Genomic DNA, 20910 nt, shown 5'->3' on the forward strand with positions numbered 1-20910 from the left:
TTATGGATGTAAAAGCTCCACCCATAGAATTAATTGCAATAGATAACAATGTCCTGAAAACTAAGGATTAAAGGGTTGATTTGGTTAGAATGGTAATAGTGAACAAATTTCCATTTTGTAGCGTAATAAGCACAGGTAGTTAGTCTCCACGCTTAAGGATGTCCTATCAAGGTTGTGGTAGGTTTAAATAACCAAATTCTAGGACTTCAGGAGCCCAATTGCAAGGATGAGGGGTTTGAATATCTGAATTCTCCATGATTCTGCATGAGGTCTTGGCTGTTCGGTAGTAGTTCGTAAGGAACTACTGACTGTCCTATTAGTGGGGTGAACCATGAATGTCATGCCCATGTGGAAGCCACTAGGATTAGGGTGCGAGATGTCTGAGTAAGTTTGTGAACACCGAACATAAGTAGTGGCAGTGGTGGAGAAGTGTAGGCAAATAGACCAACACATCCACAGTGCATTGGCCTTGGATTGTGGGAAACTGGGAGGATAAGTTTGGGTATTTTGTGTTTTCTGCTGTTGCGAAAAGGTATTTTTCAGGGTGACCCAGTGCTGGGAGTACGGGAGGGGGGGACTTGCGAGTGGAGCTCCCATTTATGGACTTATTGATGCCTCATGCTGAGGAGATCTGCAAAGTCACTGTCCATTCCTGGAAGGTTTTTCCACTCACAAGTAAATGTTGTAACAGACAGGCCGCCAATATATACAATGACTAATGAAACTTACTAGTAATGATGAAATGTTATAACATGATTTTGCACTAATAATAAAAAGGTTATATATTAAAGTTCTGCTAATAAATCGTTAGGCCTTAGTTAGGATGAGTCGAAGCCTAGCTGCCTTGTTTCATATTAAATGTGTTTTTCTAACATGCTGACTTGCTGAAGGACATGAATTTGTGTTTTTCCAAAGCTAGAAGATGAATGTAACTGTAGTAGATCCGTTCTCATGAAATTCGACTTGCTTAGTGAAACATTCTTGCTAAATGCAACAGTGTAGACTACTCGTAGGTACAAGGTCGCCTGAACCCGTGCAGACAATGGAGCCACTGACTAAAGATGCAAAGAAGACCACGAGAGTATGAAATTATACCGACATTCTACCCGCTGAAGACATCAATCATAAGGACCAATAAACTACGTGAGAACTGTTATGGGGTGACAAATTTAATGAAGTCATTGAAACTCTAGTGGAGGGAGATAGTGGGGTACTGACCCCAAACCAACTAAATTTTAGGGGATTGTACAACAGAAAAGGGATAAAAACCCTTGACACAAGGAATTAAAATCAGACTAAGATGGATTAGAGGGAGATGTCGCGTTTTGCTATGACCCAGACACTGTTACTCTGCATAAAGACTTTGCTGTTTGGTTCTTCAAACCATCCTTGCCCTTATATTGGCCGTTTACACTTTACCTCCTTATAAGGGAAGTGCCCCTTTACCCGACTCAACTGATGTCCTGAGGACAAAGACCGAACCTGAATGCTGACCCAATACGGAGGGTAACCATAGGACAATGAAATGGTAATTGTCTGTTTGCTTTTCCTTTCTAGGTACCAACTGCTGCTTTTTACAGAGACCATAGTTGGATGTTTTTCTAAATTGGTGTTGCTAAATTGTTTTGCATGAAGCCCAACATGCCAATGCTAATTCGAGGTTAGATGAGGGGTTCACTAAACCGACGCAAATAGGCAAATGACTGAATCTATGCTTTGTTGAATAATGTGATAATGATGCTTTGATAACCTATGTTGACGTTGTGCTATATTCTAATATTTGTGATTCTTGCTTTGATGAAATCTTATCAGAGTTGCCATATTGTGACTATGCTAATGTGTTTCTTGGTTTTGAGACTAATAAACTTGCTAGTAGAATTTTAATCAATAGGAATGAAAATGTCACTTACCCAGTGTACATCTGTTCGTGGCATCAGTCGCTGAAGATTCACATGTTGTGCATAGCCCGCCATCTGGTGTTGGGTCGGAGTGTTACAAGTTGTTTTTCTTCGAAGAAGTCTTTCGAGTCACGGGACCGAGGGACTCCTCCTTGTCTCCATTGCGCATGGGCGTCGACTCCATCTTCGATTGTTTTCCCCGCAGAGGGTGAGGTAGGAGTTGTGTTGTAGTAATGGTGCCCATGCAATGGAGTGAATAAGTATGTACCTAATTAAGGTTTAAATAATATATTTACAAATGTACAAAGCTTAAGCTAACTTCCGAACGGCTACAGTAGATACACATGTTGTGCATAGACTAGTAAGCAGTTATCTCCCCAAAAGCGGTAGCTCAGCCTGTAGGAGTGGAAGTATTTTGAAATAAGGTTCTTAACACGGCTTGACCTACTGTGGCTTGTTGTGCGGATAGCACGTATACACAGTAGTGCTTGGTGAACGTGTGAGGTGTAGACCATGTGGCTGCCTTACATATTTCGTGCATTGGAATATTTCCTAGAAAGGCCATGGTAGCGCCTTTCTTTCTGGTTGAGTGTGCCCTTGGTGTAATGGGCAGCTGTCTTTTTGCTTTAAGGTAGCAGATTTGGATGCACTTAACTATCCATCTGGCTATACCTTGTTTTGATATTGGGTTTCCTGCATGAGGTTTTTGGAATGCAATAAATAGTTGTTTAGTCTTTCTGATGTCTTTTGTTCTGTCAATGTAGTACATTAGTGCTCTTTTGACATCTAATGTATGTAGTGCCCTCTCAGCTACGGAATCTGGCTGTGGGAAGAACACTGGTAGTTCTACAGTTTGATTTAGGTGGAACGGTGAAATAACCTTTGGTAAAAATTTAGGATTGGTCCTTAGGACTACCTTATTTTTGTGTATTTGGAAAAAAGGTTCTTGTATTGTAAACGCTTGAATTTCGCTTACTCTCCGTAGAGATGTGATGGCGATGAGAAATGCAACTTTCCAGGTTAGGAACTGTATTGCGCAAGAGTGCATGGGTTCAAAAGGTGGACCCATGAGTCTTGTTAAGACAACATTGAGGTTCCATGAAGGAACGGGTGGTATCCTTGGTGGTATAATTCTTTTAAGGCCTTCCATAAATGCTTTAATGACCGGTATCCTAAATAGTGAAGTTGAATAGGTAATCTGCAGGTATGCAGATATTGCCGCAAGGTGTATTTTAATGGAAGAAAAAGCTAGGTTTGATTTTTGTAAGTGTAGCAAGTAACCCACTACATCCTTTGGAGATGCGTGTAATGGTTGGATTTGATTATGATGGCAGTAGCAAACAAACCTTTTCCATTTGCTTGCATAGCAGTGCCTAGTAGATGGTCTTCTAGCTTGCTTTATGACTTCCATACATTCTTGTGTAAGGTCTAAGTGTCCGAATTCTAGGATTTCAGGAGCCAGATTGCTAGATTCAGCGATGCTGGATCTGGATGCCTGATCTGTTGTTTGTGTTGTGTTAACAGATCTGGCCAGTTGGGCAATTTGATGTGGGGTACTACTGATAGGTCTAGCAGTGTTGTGTACCAGGGTTGCCTTGCCCATGTTGGTGCTATCAGTATGAGTTTGAGTTTGTTTTGACTCAATTTGTTTACTAGATATGGAAGAAGAGGGAGAGGGGGGGAAAGCGTATACAAATATCCCTGACCAGTTTATCCATAGGGCATTGCCTTGGGACTGCCTGTGTGGGTATCTGGATGCGAAGTTTTGGCATTTTGCGTTCTCTTTTGTTGCAAATAGGTCTATTTGAGGTGTTCCCCAGAGTTTGAAGTAAGTGTTTAGAATTTGGGGGTGAATTTCCCCATTCGTGGACTTGTTGGTGATCGAGAGAGATTGTCTGCAAGTTGATTCTGGATCCCTGGAATAAACTGTGCTATTAGGCGAACGTGGTTGTGAATTGCCCATCGCCATATCTTTTGTGCTAGAAGGCTCAGCTGCGTTGAGTGTGTCCCCCCGTTTGTTTAGATAATACATTGTTGTCATGTTGTCTGTTTTGACAAGAATGTATTTGTGAGTTATGATTGGTTGGAATACTTTTAGTGCTTGAAAAACTGCTAGCAGTTCTAGGTGATTTATGTGCAGTTTTGTTTGATGTACGTCCCATTGTCCTTGTATGCTGTGTTGATCGAGGTGTGCTCCCCACCCCACCCCGTCATGGAAGCATCTGTCGTTATTATGTAACGTGGCACTGGGTCTTGGAAAGGCCGCCCTTTGTTTAAATTTATACTGTTCCACCATAGAAGCGAGAGGTATGTTTGGCGGTCTATCAACACCAGATCTAGAAGGTGACCCTGTGCTTGTGACCATTGTGATGCTAGGCACTGTTGTAAGGGTTGTGCAGTCTTGCGTTCGGGACAATGGCTATGCATGAGGACATCATGCCTAGGAGTTGTAATATCATTTTTGCTTGTATTCTCTGTGTTGGATACATGCGTTGTATGATCTTGTTGAAATTTTGAATTCTCTGTGGACTTGGAGTGGCTAATCCTTTTGTTGTGTCTATTATGGCTCCTAGGTATTGTTGTACTTTGCACGGCAGAATGTGTGATTTTGCATAGTTGATGGTGAAACCGAGTTTGTAGAGGTTTTGTATGACCTGATTTGTGTGGTGTGAGCACCTTGTCAGTGAGTTGGTCTTGATTAGCCAGTCGTCTAGATACGGGAATACGTGTATTTGCTGCCTTCTGATGTGTGCAGCCACTACTGCTAGACATTTTGTAAAGACTCTTGGTGCGGTTGTTAAACCAAACGGCAATACTTTGAATTGGTAATGTATTCCTTTGAATACAAACCTGAGGTATTTCCTGTGCGACTGATGTATTGGTATGTGGAAATACGCGTCTTTGAGATCTAAGGTTGTCATGTAGTCCTGTTGCTTTAGCAATGGTAACACTTCTTGTAGCGTGACCATGTGAAAGTGTTCTGATTTGATGTAGGTGTTTAGTGTTCTGAGGTCTAGGATTGGTCTCAGTGTTTTGTCCTTTTTTGGTATTAGGAAGTACAGTGAATAAACTCCTGTGTTTATTTGTGTTTCTGGTACTAGTTCTATTGCGTTCTTTTGCAATAATGCTTGAACTTCTGTTTCCAGAAGGTCTGAATGTTGTTTTGATAAATTCTGTGCTTTTGGTGGTATGTTTGGAGGGATTTGTAGAAATTCTATGCACTAACCATGTTGGATAATTGCTAAGACCCAAGTGTCTGTAGTTATTTCCTCCCATGCTTGGTAATACGGACCTATTCTTCCCCCCACTGGTGTTGTGTGGAGGGGATGAGTGACATGTGAGTCACTGTTTGGTTGTATGGGTTTTGGGGCTTTGAAATTTTCCCCTATTCCTAGGGAATTGTCCTCTGTATTGGCCCCGAAAGCCTCCCCTCTGGTACTGTCCCTGGTAGCTGGACGGTGTGGTCTGTGAGGTGCTGGCTTGTGAGGCCTGACCCCGAAACCCCCCTCTAAAGGTTGTTTTGCGGAAGGTGCTGTAAGTGCCTCTGCTCAGCGGGGAGTAGAGTGCGCCCATGGCTTTAGCAGTGTCAGTGTCCTTTTTGAGTTTCTCAATTGCCGTGTCCACTTCTGGTCCGAACAGTTGTTTCTCATTGAATGGCATATTGAGCACTGCCTGCTGTATCTCTGGTTTAAAACCAGACGTTCCGCCCTTTTTTGTAGCTCTTTGAGTAGATGATCAATGAGGTGTTGCATCTCGTCCCAATGGGCTCTGTCATAGCGCGCAAGTAGTGCTTGAGAGTTAGCGATGCGCCACTGGTTTGCAGCTTGTACTGCGACTCTTTCCGGCTGCATCGAACTTGTGGCTCTCTTTATCTGGGGGTGGTGCATCCCCAGATGTGTGGGAGTTGGCTCTCTTGCGAGCTGCTCCTACTACAACGGAATCTGGTGGCAGCTGCGAGGTGATGAACAGGGTCTGTGGGAGGTGCTTTATATTTCTTTTCCACTCTTGGTGTTATTGCTCTACTCTTGACCGGCTCCTTGAAGATTTCCTTTGCGTGCCGAAGCATTCCTGGGAGCATAGGCAGGCTTTGGTAGGAGCTATGGGTGGAGGAGAGGGTGTTGAATAAGAAGTCATCCTCGACTGGTTCCGAGTGTAGGGACACGTTGTGGAACTCTGCTGCTCTAGCCACCACTTGTGAGTATGCTGTGCTATCTTCCGGTGGTGATGGCTTTGTAAGATACGCCTCTGGACTGTTGTCCGACACTGGGGCGTCGTATAAGTCCCAAGCGTCTTGGTCCTGGTCACCTTGGCTCATGGTGGTGTGAGCCGGGGAATGTGATGGAGTTTGTGCTGGTGAAACGTTAGTTACAGGTGGAGGAGAGGGTGGCGGAGTTACCCTTTTCACCATTTTTGTTTGTGGTGCTTGGTCTGACTGAAACTCCAGTCTCCTTTTTCTCCTAATAGGGGGAAGGGTGCTTATTTTCCCTGTTCCTTCCTGTATAAAAATAAGTTTCTGAGTGTGGTCCACTGCGGTGGATTGCAACTCTTCCTCAAATCTATGCTTTCGCATCTGAGAGGACAGTGATTGCTCCTCTGTATAGGAACTAGTAGTTGGGTCGGTTGCGGGTCGTTTTGGCACCGAAACCCTGTCTGTACTCTTTTTCGGCTCCGAGGTGACCTTTTTCGGAGTCGAACCCTCTCGGCGTCGATCTTCCTCGGTGCCGCTGTCTCTGCGTTGAGCAGTTTCGGCTCCGCTATCTCGGCGATCTTTTTCAGCAGCACTTTCTCGGTCCCGAGAAGGCTGCGTGCCGGTGTCTCGACCGGAGTCGGACGATCTCGGCACTATTTCGGCCTTTTTCGGTGCCGATAGTCGGTCACCGAATTTATGGGTGGAGCCATGGCCTGGTGGCAGTGGCGTCCCCTGGGCCTTGTCACTTTTCTTGTGTGCTGGCTTCGACGTCTTACTCACAGTTTTTTGTTCGTCGAATTCCTCGGAGTCCGATTCATGGATCGAGAAGCTTTCTTCTTACTCTTGTTCCTCGAACTCTCGTGAGCTGTCGGCGTGGACGCCATCTGCAGTCTTCTGGCTCGACGGTCACGGATTGTTTTTCGGGACCGGATGCACGACAGGCCTCGCAAGTCTCTTCACTGTGCTCAGGCAACAGGCACAGGTTACAGATCAAATGTTGGTCTGTATACGGGTATTTGTTGTGGCATTTAGGACAGAAACGGAACGGGGTCCGTTCCATCAGCGTTGTTTTACACGCGGTCGGGCCGACCAGGCCCCGACGGGGGATCGAAAACTACCCCGAAGGGTACCAGAGCTCTTCACTCTTCGATTCGGTGTCGATTCTATCTAAGCCGATCCCGAACGCAACAATACCGACGTAATTTTTCCGATATTTAGCTAACTTTCCGTTCCGAAACCCGGAGCGAAAGGAACACGTCCGAACCCGATGGCGGAAAGAAAACAATCGAAGAGGGAGTCGACGCCCATGTGCAATGGAGACAAGGAGGAGGAGTCCCTCGGTCCCGTGACTCGAAAGACTTCTTTGAAGAAAAACAACTTGTAACACTCCGACCCAACACCAGATGGCGGGCTATGCACAACATGTGTATCTACAGCGACAGATGCCATCGAACATAAACTTCATATAATAGTACTAAACTGGTGTGGTTATTCATGACTAAGGTCATGGTGGTTTCTGAGTTTTATTAATGTCTGACTAATTTGAATTGTCTTATTGTGGTAAATATTGGTGACGTTATTAACATATTGATTGACATGCTGATTAGTTATCTTGTCCTAAGGTGTCTTCAATCAGGGTCAAACAATTCATTGGACTAAAACGAGTCCCAGAGTGAGTAAATTAGTCATAAAGGGATGCGTTAACAGCCCAATTCCTCAGCTTGTACTTAAAGGGCCAAGAAACCCCTTTTTATAACAGTACAGAGATGAAGGGTAGCAGGACAGTGTAGCCCAGTAGGCTGTCATGATGTGCCTTTAAAAACTGAGGTACCACCAGCATCCCATCATGCCTTGCAGGTGGCAGCTGCTTCAGTTCTTTTTTTCTGGCTCCTGGAACACTGAGCTCTTGCCTCTTTCTCCTAAAAATTCACCAGTGAAATTTTTTAACTACCTCATTCGACAATTTTCATCTCTCCTTGACTTTCTACTTTATTTCTGACAGAAAAGCAAGGTACTTGGACAAATAAAATGCTATCTTTATTTAACAAGTGTCTTGTCTGGGAGGAAAAAGGCCAAATCAGACCCTCACAATGTCTGCATTTGCCTTCCAGCAAGCCATACTCCCAATTCTTGTAGTCACTGCAGAAACTTTTCAATAAGCACCCTAAAAGGGAGAAAATTCACCTCCATGGCATAGAGGAAAGACTCGGCCAACATGCACAGCCTGAAGGTGGGACCTCCGAGGGAGGAGGGTCAGTTAAAAAAATTAATAAATAAAAAAGTTATTGCCCAAAAACGACATTGGTCCCAGTCGACATCAAGGGGTTTGATGTTGAGACAAGGTAGGACTCCCACCAGTTTGCAGTCAAGGGCTGGATCGACAGTTGACGTGTCGACTGAAATAGACGTCATGGAGTGGTTAGACATCGAAGTCTTTTGATGTAGAGGACTCAACAGATTCTGAACATTTGAGGATATACTCTCCTTTACCCATTGTACTATCAAGCTCTCCTCCATCATGATCATCTTTGCCTCCTACTCAAACACCATCGCCTCCATGACCTTTAGCTCCCCTTCCACTGGCACCATTTCTGCCACCTGTAGCTCCTCTCACAAGATCTAGATCGTGCTACAGGAACATCCCATAGTGCACACCATAACTGACACCAGTTCTAGGCTCTCATCACCACCTTCAAAGGTGCTCTCACCATAGTCATCGTTGACACACATCACAGTCAAGATCTGGATCATACACAAGACCTCATCATTCCTGAAATACTACTTCCACCTCTATGGGAGGATTCTGACACCATCTGATTCACCACCACCTTGCATCAATCTGATAAACATTACTACCTTGCAGGGGGTCCTGGGAAGAGGAGCTGCACAGCTCAATATACAGATGTCGGTTCCTACTCCTTCAACATCTGACAATGTTTGACACTTCACCAATGGTCAACGTCAAGACCACTGTCAGGCCTCAGAGCCATCCATGCAACTATTTTTGACCTCGCTCTCCCTTAAAGCAAATTTTGTGTGTTCGGGTGGGGGTGTTGGGGGGGGGGGGGGGGGGGGGGGAGACACGACACTATTCAGTGCTACGAATCAATGGAGGTCCCTTAAGAAAAAGGCTTTCAGTGCTAGATTAACAGCTAGCAACTCCAGGTGATTGGACGCTCAGTCAGAAACCTCCATCGGTGTCCCAGGATAGCGACAACTTATGAATGCGCTCCCCAGCCCGTGAAGGAGACCCTTATGGTTCTCTGCAGAACTGGGTCCAGGAAAAGCTGCCCCTTTAGATAGTTTGTGTTCCACTATTGCCAAGACTGGCAAGCTTGACCTCAGACCAACACTAGACCCTCCAACTAACCCTATGCTTGAGACCACTGGCACACTAGGCACTCCTGCAATGAATGGACTCATGTTGAGGCTGGCATGAGGTACTATGGCTATGCATGAATCCAGACCTAGGAAACAAATGACTGTCCTTCACTGATATCTGCTGAAGGGATTGAAACAGTGCGAAAAGCAGATGGTAGGATTGAATACTGGACAGAAATTATTGCAGATCTCAATTCTGTACCCAAGATTTCCAATTCCACAAAAAATTACATAACTGATGACGCAATACAATGTGAACTGTGAGGTTCCTAAAGGCACAGTGCCAGTTTTCTGTTACTCTTTGAAAGGAAGTCTATTCACTCATAATGGCTCACATTCCCTTCCCAATAAAGGTTTGTGAAACTTGATATAACCATTCTGTATTGACTATTTCTGAAAGTTTACAATGAAATCGCTATCTAATCTGGCCATTTTTAGCCTGTCACATAGGCTGCAGAGATATGCATGTATGAAGTATTGTGTGTTTGTGTACACAATTTCAGAAGTGCTTCAGGGTTCCCGCATGTGGGCGGGACTATTCAGTGCTTATTACTACGGATGAGGATCCCCTGGAAGAGAATTTTATTTTGTTTGATTCGCCCACTATTACAACAGTAATATTAGTAGCTCAGGCCGATTTTCAATGAAGATAAGTAGCTCATATTATAGAAAAGCTTGGAGACCCTGCTCTACACTACAGGGAGTCACAGAACAGAGGCCAGAAAACTGTTTAAGACCATGTGTCCATCTAGTGTTAGAGAGAAAATTAAAGTAATACAGAATTACTCTCAACTTCAATCTAATTACCATGTGCAAAAGCTCGGGTCCTGCAACAAAGTCATGCCCTCCTTCAGGACTCATGCTTATTGAGCAAAATACTAAGCAATAGTGATAAAATGTGAATGCAAAGAGCATAAGAAATTAGCTGACATCAGCTCTCCACACAAGATGCTAGCCTTGAGACTGCTGCAGAGAACTACATAAAGCAAGTGTTTGAAAATGGCCATAAACAGCATGCAGCACGGAAAGGCAATACCAGAAGAAATAAAATTGAAGAAAAAAAAAAAAACACAGACACCACATTACAAATAAAAGCGGGGAGCAAATGTTTCTTTTTTAGTTTTAAAAAAGCTCTCCCAGTCATGCACGCTAGTGCGGGCAACTGCCAAAAACGTTGAAGCACCGAGGATGAGGATGACCGTGTTACATCTCTACCTACACCACAGCCACACTTTAAAGCATAAATTAGTAGTGGTTTCAAGGTATACATTAAATTACAATCAACATTTGCTTCTAGTGGTTATCCATAAAGTTTAACTAACCTTGTCTTGAAGCTTCTTTATTTCTTAAATGGGGTGGTATGTAGCGTTCTTTGTATTTAAAAAAAAAAAAAAAAATAGATTAGTCCCACAGCATTGCCAAACAGATCTTATTAAACATGACCATTAGAGTTTAGGCTAAACACCTTTAGCCAATAAAACAGCATGCACAGAAAAATGTTTTCTATGGAGAGACAAGCAATGCATAGTGCTTCACTCAACTACTTCAGCATAACAAAGACTAGACTTGCCGGCTGGGGTGGTAGGAGGTAAAAACGAATACAGCATGAGAGTTTATATCCAACTACAACTGTACCTATAAAAGACGCAGCTAAAAGTATTATTTAACAAGCATTTGCAATGCAATGGGACTCTCATCACGTAGACTTAGAGCTATTAGCATTGTAAACTCCTAACCAGACTTCTCTTGCCACATTAAAAGAAAAAAAGAAAAAAAAACGAGGGCAATCGTAGAGCTGAAAGAAGTTTTGATCCATACATCTCAGTTTTTAAATGTCTGCCCAATAAGGACTACAAAAATAGCTGCAACAATAAAGTAATATAAAATGGGAGGGAAGATAACCGATATGCATCATGACCGCCTTCGACGTAGGCAAAACAAACATTTCTAATACAAGGCTGAATGATCCAGCAGACTAAACAAAACCCCATTCTCCTTCACACCCCTTTTAGAAAATTAAGCATAACAATAAAGATACACTGTCAAATACCAACGGTATGGTTTAATGTGCTGATACATGTAAACTGAAGCCAACGCAACGATGCCGGACCTCTTAGCTTTGTCAGTGTTAGCACTTTAAGCAGATGGTCTGTGGGCCCATATGCATGTGTGTGTGTGTGTATGTAAACATGTGTACATCGCAAACGATTCCTGATTAAGTACTTAAACCCAGCTGCAGTGAAAAAAAAAATGATTGTTTTCTGTATAAAAAGCATGTGTGAGAAAGAATGGAGTGTTTGATTATTCAGTATACTTTTGAGAAGTCAAATAGTCACTCCTGTATTTTATCGCATGTATTCCATAGATGACAATATGATACATCAAACAAGCAATAGCATGAAATGAGAAAGGAATGATCCTCTGGGAGGAGCCAAAGCACACTCCTTTTCAGGGACTGGGACTTATTAGACACTTCCTGGTATGCTTGCTTTACTCTTCTCTTACCTGCAATCTACTAAATTTGCTCTGGCAGCCGCTCGTTTCAAATAGCACCTGCACTCATTTTCATGGATTGGTTCTTAATATTCGCAGCCAGGCTTTGATCCAAAGCAAGAGAGAAAGGCAGAAAATTAAGGAAGAAGAAATAAGAGCGTAGAACCAGACAGCGTTTAATTCGTCATGGAGGCAACATGTGTGGCTGGCCCACAATTAGTTTGACTCCATCTTCTCATGGACCTCGATATTGAGAAAGCCAGAGTACCACCAGTTACTGCAGGTGAGATGCAGTGGTGACAGGTGGGGCCTGGGGGTATTCCCACAGTGTTTAGGCCTTTCATAATGCTTGCAAGACGGTGGCGCTGGTGAATAAAAGAGGCACGAAGCAAACAGTACTGTAACAGTACAGTAAGTTTGAAATGAGGTTTGCCTGGGAATTGAATATCAGATCCAGGGGCAGGAATTCCTTTAGTTATTTGTGGCTGTAGGTGAAACTGGCAAGGCTGACGTTTATAATTCTCAAACAAATGGGTTGCTAGTTAAGAAGATTGATCAACCCACACCAATTTCTTTCACCTTGGGCCCTATGCTGACACGCCAATCAGACCAGAGAGGAAAGCAGGAGCCAGCCTGAAAACTGAACGGAGGCACAGCCTCTGAGGCAAGAGAAGAACACCCTCTGGTGGTCATTGCTGTGACCAGGTAGCCACAAAAGAATCACTGAATGATGTGAGCCTTAATTCAATAAGAAACAGTCAAGGGAGAACGAGCAGTGTATGGGAGCAAGGAGGAATAGCAGGAGTGAGGTATTTATGCAGGGGACACCTTATCACCTACTCTTCAGCCCTTAAAGTAAGAGTTCTGCTAAGAAATTAATAATAGAAACTACAAAGGGAGAAAGAGCACAGCTTTGGCATGCACACCCAGGAAGTATCACCAGAAACACCAACTATTAAGGCAAAACTGAGAAACCTGGTTAATGTAGATGTTTCTCTAGATTGCCTAGGCATAGAGATGCATGTGACCAACAGCCTGGGGAGTACTTTGTGCAGCAAGGTCAGTGAAATTGTAGAGATAAGATCCCCCCTGTTGGGGTTGGCCCTGCGACTGTCTTGCTGACATGATTCTTCTATTGTCCAAAGGAGGCCCTACTGATAACTCCAGATGAGAAACTTCTGGATCCAGGTAATCCTTCCTAGCTGCGTCACTGGGCACTAAGGGGAGAGCTTGGGTGGTCACTTATAAAATTCTAGACTGATGCACACTGTTGACACAATGACCACAGCGTATGTGTGTGGAGAATGTCACTTACCCCAGTGTACATCTGTTCGTGTCATGAGACGCTGCAGATTCACATGCTGTGCATTATCCTGCCATCTAGTGTTGGGCTCGGAGTGTTACAAGTTGTTTTTCTGCGAAGAAGTATTTGAGTCACGAGACCGAGGGACTCCTCCTTTTCGGCTCCATTGCGCATGGGCATCGACTCCATCTTAGATGTTTTTCCCCCGCAGAGGGTGAGGTAGGAGTTGTGTATATAGTAAAGGTGCCCATGCAATGGAGTAAGTATGTATGTACATAATGTGTATAAAAATAGTATATATTTACAAATTTACAAATGTAAAAGTTTCATCAACTTATAACGGCTACAGGCTCCCGGGGAGGCGGGAGGGCGCATGTGAATCTGCAGCGTCTCATGCCACGAAGAGATGTACACTGGGTAAGTGACATTTTCCATTCGATGGCATGTGTAGCTGCAGATACACATGCTGTGCATAGACTAGTAAGTAGTTATCTCCCCAAAAGCGGTGGCTTAGCCTGTAGGAGTTGAAGTTGTCTGAAATGTTTGTAATACAGCCTGTCCTACTGTGGCTTGTTGTGTTAACACATCTACACAGTAATGTTTTGTGAATGTATGAGGTGTAGACCATGCAGCTGCCTTACAGATTTCTGTCATAGGTATATTTCCTCGAAAGGCCATTGTGGCACCTTTCTTCCTAGTGGAGTGCGACTTTGGCATAATAGGTAGATCTCTTTTTGCTTTAATATAGCAGGTCTGAATACATTTCACTATCCATCTGGCAATGCCTTGTTTGGATATTGGATTTCCTGCATGAGGTTTTTGGAAGGCTACAAACAATTGTTTTGCGAAACTGTTTTGTTCTATCAATATAATACATTAGTGCTCTTTTAATGTCTAACGTATGTAAGGCTCTTGTACGGAGAACCACTTTATGTATTTGTATAAAGGGTTCTTGTATAGTAAATGCTTGTATTTCACTTACTTTTCTAAGAGATGTGATAGCTATTAGGAAGGCTACTTTCCAGGTTAAGTATTGCATCTGACAAGAGTGCATGGATTCAAATGGTGGACCCATGAGTCGTGTTAATACAATATTGAGGTTCCACGAGGGAACTGGTGGTGTTCGGGGGTATGATCCTTTCTAAACCCTCCATAAATGCTTTTATGACTGGGATTCTAAAGAGTGATGTTGAATGTGTAATCTGCAGATAGGCAGATATTGCTGTGAGATTTATTTTAATGGAAGAAAATGCTAGTCTAGATTTTTATAAGTGTAATAAGTAGATTACAATGTTTTTTGCGGAAGCATGTAGTGGTTGAATTTGATTATTATGGCAGTAATAAAACAAATCTTTTCCATTTGTTTGCGTAACAATGTCTTGTAGTAGGTTTTCTAGCTTGTTTAATGACCGCCACACATTCTTGTGTAAGGTCTAAATGTCCAAATTCTAAGACTTCAGGAGCCAGATTGTGCGATGCTGGATTCGGGTGTCTGATCTGTTTGTGTTAAGTTAACAGATCTGGTCTGTTTGATATGAGGTACTACTGACAGGTCCAGTAGTGTTGTGTACCACGGTTGGCGAGCCCAGGTTGGTGCTATTAGTTTGAGTCTGTTTTGACTCAATTTGTTTACCAGATAAGGAAGAAGTGGGAGAGGGGGAAAATCGTAAGCAAATATCCCTGACCAACTCATCCATAATGCATTGCCCTTGGACTGAGGGTGTGGGTACCCGGACGCGAAGTCTTAGCATTTTGCGTTTTCTTTTGTTGCAAATAGGTCTATTTCTGGTGTTCCCCAGCATAGAAAGTAAGTTTGCAGTATCTGGCGATGAATTTTCCATTCGTGTGTTTGTTGGTGAGCTCGACAGATTGTCAGCCAACCGGTTTTGAATCCCTGGGATGTATTGTACTATTAGGCAAATGTGATTGTGAATCGCCCAATGCCAAATCTTTTGTGCTAAGAGTTGTGATGTGTGTCCCTCCTTGTTTGTTTAGGTAATACATTGTTGTCATGCTGTCTGTTTTGACAAGAATGTGTTTGTGGACTATTAGTGGTTGAAATGCTTTCAATGCTAGAAACCCTGCTAACAGTTCTAAATGATTTATATGCAGTTGTTTTTGCTGAACATCCAGTTGTCCCTGTATACTGTGCTGGTTGAGGTGTGCTCCCCACCCCATCATGGAAGCATTTGTTGTGATCACTGTAGAAAGTTGGCTCTGTATGCACTATTTCAAAGTAAGGAATAGTATGCACAGAGTCCAAGGGTTCCCCTTAGAGGTAAAATAGTGACAAAAAGATAATACTAATGCTCTATTTTGTGGTAGTGTGGTCGAGCAGTAGGCTTATCAAAGGAGTAGTGTTAAGCATTTGTTGTACATACACAAGCAATAAATGACGAACACACAGACAATTCCAGGCCAATAGGTTTTTGTATAGAAAACTCTTTTCTTAGTTTATTTTAGGAACCACAGGTTCAAATTCTACATGTAATACTTTGCATGAAAGGTATTGCAGGTAAGTACTTTAGGAACTTTGAATAATCACAATAGCATATATACTTTTCAAATAAAACACATATAGCTATTTTAAAACTAGACACTTAGTGCAATTTTCAACAGTTCCTGGGGGAGATAAGTATTTGTTAGTTTTTGTAGGTAAGTAAACCACCTACGGGGTTCAAGTTTGGGTCCAAGGTAGCCCACCGTTGGGGGTTCAGAGCAACCCCAAAGTTACCACACCAGCAGCTCAGGGCCGGTCAGGTGCAGAGTTCAAAGTGGTGCCCAAAACACATAGGCTTCAATGGAGAAGGGGGTGCCCCGGTTCCAGTCTGCCAGCCGGTAAGTACCCGTGTCTTCGGAGGGCAGACCAGGGGGGTTTTGTAGGGCATGGGGGGGGGGGGGGGGGGGGAGAGAAACGACAAGTTAGCACAGAAAGTACACCCTCAGCAGCACGGGGGCGGCCGGTGCAGTGTGCAAACACACGTCGGGTTTGTAATTGAAATCAATGGGAGACCAAGGGGTCTCTTCAGCGATGCATGCAGGCAAGGGGGGGGGGGCTCCTCGGGGTAGCCACCACCTGGGCAAGGGAGAGGGCCTCCTGGGGGTCACTCCGGCACTGGAGTTCCGATCCTTCAAGTCCTGGGGGCTGCGGGTGCAGGGTCTTTTCCAGGCGTCGGGATCTGAGAGTCAGGCAGTCGCGGTCAGGGGGAGCCTCGGGATTCCCTCTGCAGGCGTCGCTGTGGGGGTTCAGGGGGGACAACTTTGGTTACTCACAGTCTGAGTCGCCGGAGGGTCCTCCCTGAAGTGTTGTTTCTCCACCAGTCGAGTCGGGGTCGCAAGTCTCACGCTTCTGGCGGGAAACGCTGTTGCCTTTAAGTTGCTCCTTTGGAAACAAAGTTGCAGTCTTGGGTGAACAGGGCCGCTGTTCTCTGGAGTTTCTTGGTCCTTTTAGAGCACGGCAGTCCTCTGAGGATTCAGAGGTCACTGGCCCTGGGGAAAGAGTCGCTGGAGCAGTTTTCTTCCGAAGGGGGGGGGAGACAGGCCGGTAGAGCTGGGGCCAAGGCAGTTGGTGTCTCCGTCTTCTCTGCAGGGTTTTTCAGCTCAGCAGTCCTCTTCTTCTTAGGTTGCAGGAATCGGAGTTCCTTGGTTCTGGGGAGCCCTTAAATACTAAATTTAAGGGCGTGTTTAGGTCTGGGGGTTAGTAGCCAATAGCTACTAGCCCTGAGGGTGGGTACACCCTCTTTGTGCCTCCTCCCTGAGGGGAGGGGGGGCACATCCCTAATCCTATTGGGGGAATCCTCCATCTGCAAGATGGAGGATTTCTAAGAGTCAGAGTCACCTCAGCTCAGGACACCTTAGGGGCTGTCCTGACTGGCCAGTGACTCCTCCTTGTTTTTCTCATTATCTCCTCCTGGACTTGCCGCCAAAAGTGAGGGCTGTGTCCAGGGGGTGGGCATCTCCACTAGCTGGAGTGCCCTGGGGCATTGTAACACGAAGCTTGAGCCTTTGAAGCTCACTGCTAGGTGCTACAGTTCCTGCAGGGGGAGGTGTGAAGCACCTCCACCCAGAGCAGGCTTTGTTTCTGTCCTCAGAGAGCACAAAGGTTCTCACCGCATGGGGTCAGAAACTCGTCTCAGCAGCAGGCTGGCACAGACCAGTCAGTCCTGCACTGAACAATTGGTTAAAATACAGGGGGCATCTCTAAGATGCCCTCTGTGTGCATTTTTTTAATAAATCCAACACTGGCATCAGTGTGGGTTTATTATTCTGAGAAGTTTGATACCAAACTTCCCAGTATTCAGTGTAGCCATTATGGAGCTGTGGAGTTTGTTTTTGACAGACTCCCAGACCATATACTCTTATGGCTACCCTGCACTTACAATGTCTAAGGTTTTGCTTAGACAGTGTAGGGGCATAGTGCTCATGCACATATGCCCTCACCTGTGGTATAGTGCACCCTGCCTTAGGGCTGCAAGGCCTGCTAGAGGGGTGACTTACCTATGCCACAGGCAGTGTGAGGTTGGTATGGCACCCTGAGGGGAGTGCCATGTCGACTTAGTCTTTTTATCCCCACCAGCACACACATCCTGGCAAGCAGTGTGTCTGTGCTGAGTGAGGGGTCCCTAGGGTGGCATAAGACATGCTGCAGCCCTTAGAGACCTTCCCTGGCATCAGGGCCCTTGGTACCAGGGGTACCAGTTACAAGGGACTTACCTGGATGCCAGGGTTGTGCCAATTGTGGAGACAATGGTACATTTTAGGTGAAAGAACGCTGGTGCTGGGGCCTGGTTAGCAGGGTCCCAGCACACTTCTCAGTCAAGTCAGCATCAGTATCAGGCAAAAAGTGTGTGTGGGGAGGGGTAAGTAACTGCAACAGGGAGCCATTTCTTTACAATCACGTATTGAGGCACTGGGTCTTGGAATGGCCGCCATTGGTTTAAATTTATAGGATTCCACCATTGAAGCGAGAAGGCTCTCTGGCAGTCTATCAACACTAGATCTTGAAGAGGACCCTGTGCTTGTGTCCATTGTGTTGCTAGGCACTGTTGTAAGGGCTGCATGTGTAGACTTGCGTTTGGGACAATGGTTTCATTACAAACCTCACTTGGTAGTGCTGCTTTGGGTACATGTTTAATATTATATTTTGGAAGGCTTGTACTCTTTGTGGACTTGGAGTGACAATCGCTTTATGTGTCGAGTGTTGCTCCCAAGTATTGTTGTATTTGGCACGGTTGTAGATGTGATTTTTGGTAGTTTAGAGAGAACCCTAGTTTGTGTAGGGTTTCTATGACTTATTGTGTATGTAGAAGACACTGTTGAGTGCTGGTTTTTATTAACCAATCGTCCAAGTAAGGGAATACGTGCATGTGCTGTCTCCTGTAGTGAGCGGCTACTACGGCAAGGCATTTTGTGAATACCCTTGGGGCTGTTATCCCGCATGTTAACACTTTGAATTGGTAATGCACGCCTTGGATTACAAACCTTAAGTATTTCCGGTGGGAAAGATTTATGGGTATGTGGAAATATGCATCCTTGAGATCTAATGTTGACATGTAGTCCTGTTTTTTGAGCAAGGGAATCACGTCTTGAAGTGTTACCATGTGAAAGTGATCTGATTTGATGTAAAGATTCAGTGTTTTGAGGTCTAATATGGGTCTCAGCGTTTTGTTCTTTGGAATTAGGAAATACAGGGAGTAGACACCTGTTCCTTTTTGATGATTGGGTACTAGCTCTATTGCTTGTTTTTGTAACAATGCTTGGACTTCTAGTTGTAACAGGTCTAAGTGTTGTTTGGACATATTGTGTGCTTTTGGAGGCACATCTGGTGGTAATTGTAGGAATTCTATGCAATAACCATGTTGGATAATGGCTAGGACCCATGCGTCTGTAGTTATGTTTTCCCAGTTGTGGTAGTACGCGGTGCTTGAGTGGTGGGGGTTTGCGACATTGAAGTCACTGTTTGGTCTGCGGGGTTTTTGGGCTCTGGAATTTCCCTCTGGTCTTTGAGACTTGTCCACCCCTATATGTTCCTCGAAAACCTCCTCTCTGATACTGGCACGGATATGTGGGTCTGACTTGTGAGGTGGAAAGCTCTGTGGTTTGGGAACGAAACCCCCCTCTTAAGTGCGGCTTTCTAAAAGTGCCTCTGCTCTGTGGAGAGTAGAGCGCACCCATGGCTTTGGCTGTGTCCTTTTTGAGTTTCTATTGCCTTATCCACCTCTGGCCCAAACAATTGTTCTTGGTTGAACGGCATATTCATAACAGCCTGCTGGATTTCTGGTTTAAAACCCAAGCTCCGTAACCATGCGTGCCTACGAATGGTTACTGCAGTGTTCACTGTCCTTGCTGCTGTGCCTGCCGAGTCCATGGCCGACCTTATTTTGGTTGCTTGAAATAGTTTGTCCTTCCTCAACAACCTGTTGGGCAAGTTTTTGGTACTCCTTGGGTAAGTGCTGAATGATATGTTGCATCTCATCCCAATGTGCCCTGTCGTATTGAGCCAGTAGAGCCTGAGAATTGGCAATCCGCCATTGATTGGCTGCCTGTGCGGCCACCCTCTTGCCTGCTGCATCGAATTTCCGACTTTCCTTGTCAGGGGGTGGTGTGTCTCCTGAGGATTGGGAGTTTGCCCTCTTTCGGTCTGCTCCCAGTACCACCGAATCAGGAGTTAATTGCTGTGTTATAAACACAGGGTCCGTTGGGGGAGGTTTATATTTCTTCTCCACCCTAGGCGTGATGGCTCTGCCTTTTACTGGGTCCTGGAACACCTGTTTGGCATGTTTTAACATGCCTGGTAGGATTGGCAAACTTTGGTATGAGCTGTGAGTGGATGCCAAGATGTTAAACAAAAAGTCATCTTCTATGGGCTCTGCATCCATTGCTACATTATGGAATGTAGCTGCCCTTGAAGTCACCTGCATATATGCAGTGCTGTCTTCTGGTGGTGACAGCCTTGCCTGGTAGCCATTAGGACTATTGTCTGAAACCAGTGCACCGTATAAGACCCATGCATCTTGTGTCATCCCAGTGTGCATCGGCGACTGCATTGGGGGTGTCGCTACCGGGGACAGGTGTAGCGAATGCAATGGTGAATGCTGTGGCGAGAACCTTGGTGTTTATTTTTTTCCTTTGCCACTTTTGCCCTTGGCTGCATTTTCATCTCCTGGAATGCTAGCTTTCGCTTGGTTTTTATTGGAGGAAGTTTGGATTTTCCCCGTGTCCTTCTGTATGTGCAGCCTCCTCTGGGTATGATCTGGCTCTCCCATGCCCAGTTCTTGTTCAAATCTGTGCCCTTGCATTTGACTTGAAAGGCCTTGCTCTTCTATATAAGAGCCTGTTTTCGGCTCCAAGGCTGCATGTTTCAGCACCAAAGGTTTCTGTACAGTCTTTCGGCTCTGAGGAAACCTTCCTGACTTTAAGGGTGTTGAACCCTCGGTGCTGAGATGGTTCGGAGCCGATATCTCGACCAGAGTCGGATATCTTCAGCTGCTGAGAGGCCTTTTTCAGTGCCGATGTTTGGTCACCGTGTTTTCGGGTTAAGCCATGGCCTGTTGGCGGTGGCATCCCCTTGGCCTTTATTTTTGAGTGAGTTTTTGCCGGGGCTGGTTTACTCAGTTTGTTGCTGCGTCTTCGGCTGCTCACTTTCG

At 44.9% G+C, this 20910-nt stretch overlaps 1 protein-coding gene across 3 annotated transcripts in view; it reads right to left on the reverse strand.

Annotated features, from left to right (window-relative positions):
• The window catches only part of DDX3X (DEAD-box helicase 3 X-linked), a 346585-nt gene that overhangs the window by 300405 nt on the left and 25270 nt on the right, over nucleotides 1-20910 (reverse strand). For 2 of the 3 annotated variants that reach the window (XM_069204208.1, XM_069204207.1), the window contains exon 3: nucleotides 10791-10838. The exons of the other annotated variant lie outside the window; for it this stretch is intronic. In XM_069204208.1, the coding sequence (XP_069060309.1) occupies nucleotides 10791-10838 (48 nt within the window). The remainder of the gene's footprint in view (nucleotides 1-10790; nucleotides 10839-20910) is intronic. 3 annotated transcript variants of the gene reach the window in all.

The sequence above is a fragment of the Pleurodeles waltl genome, chromosome 8, assembly GCF_031143425.1.
Source record: "Pleurodeles waltl isolate 20211129_DDA chromosome 8, aPleWal1.hap1.20221129, whole genome shotgun sequence".
NCBI classification, from domain to species: Eukaryota; Metazoa; Chordata; class Amphibia; order Caudata; family Salamandridae; genus Pleurodeles; species Pleurodeles waltl.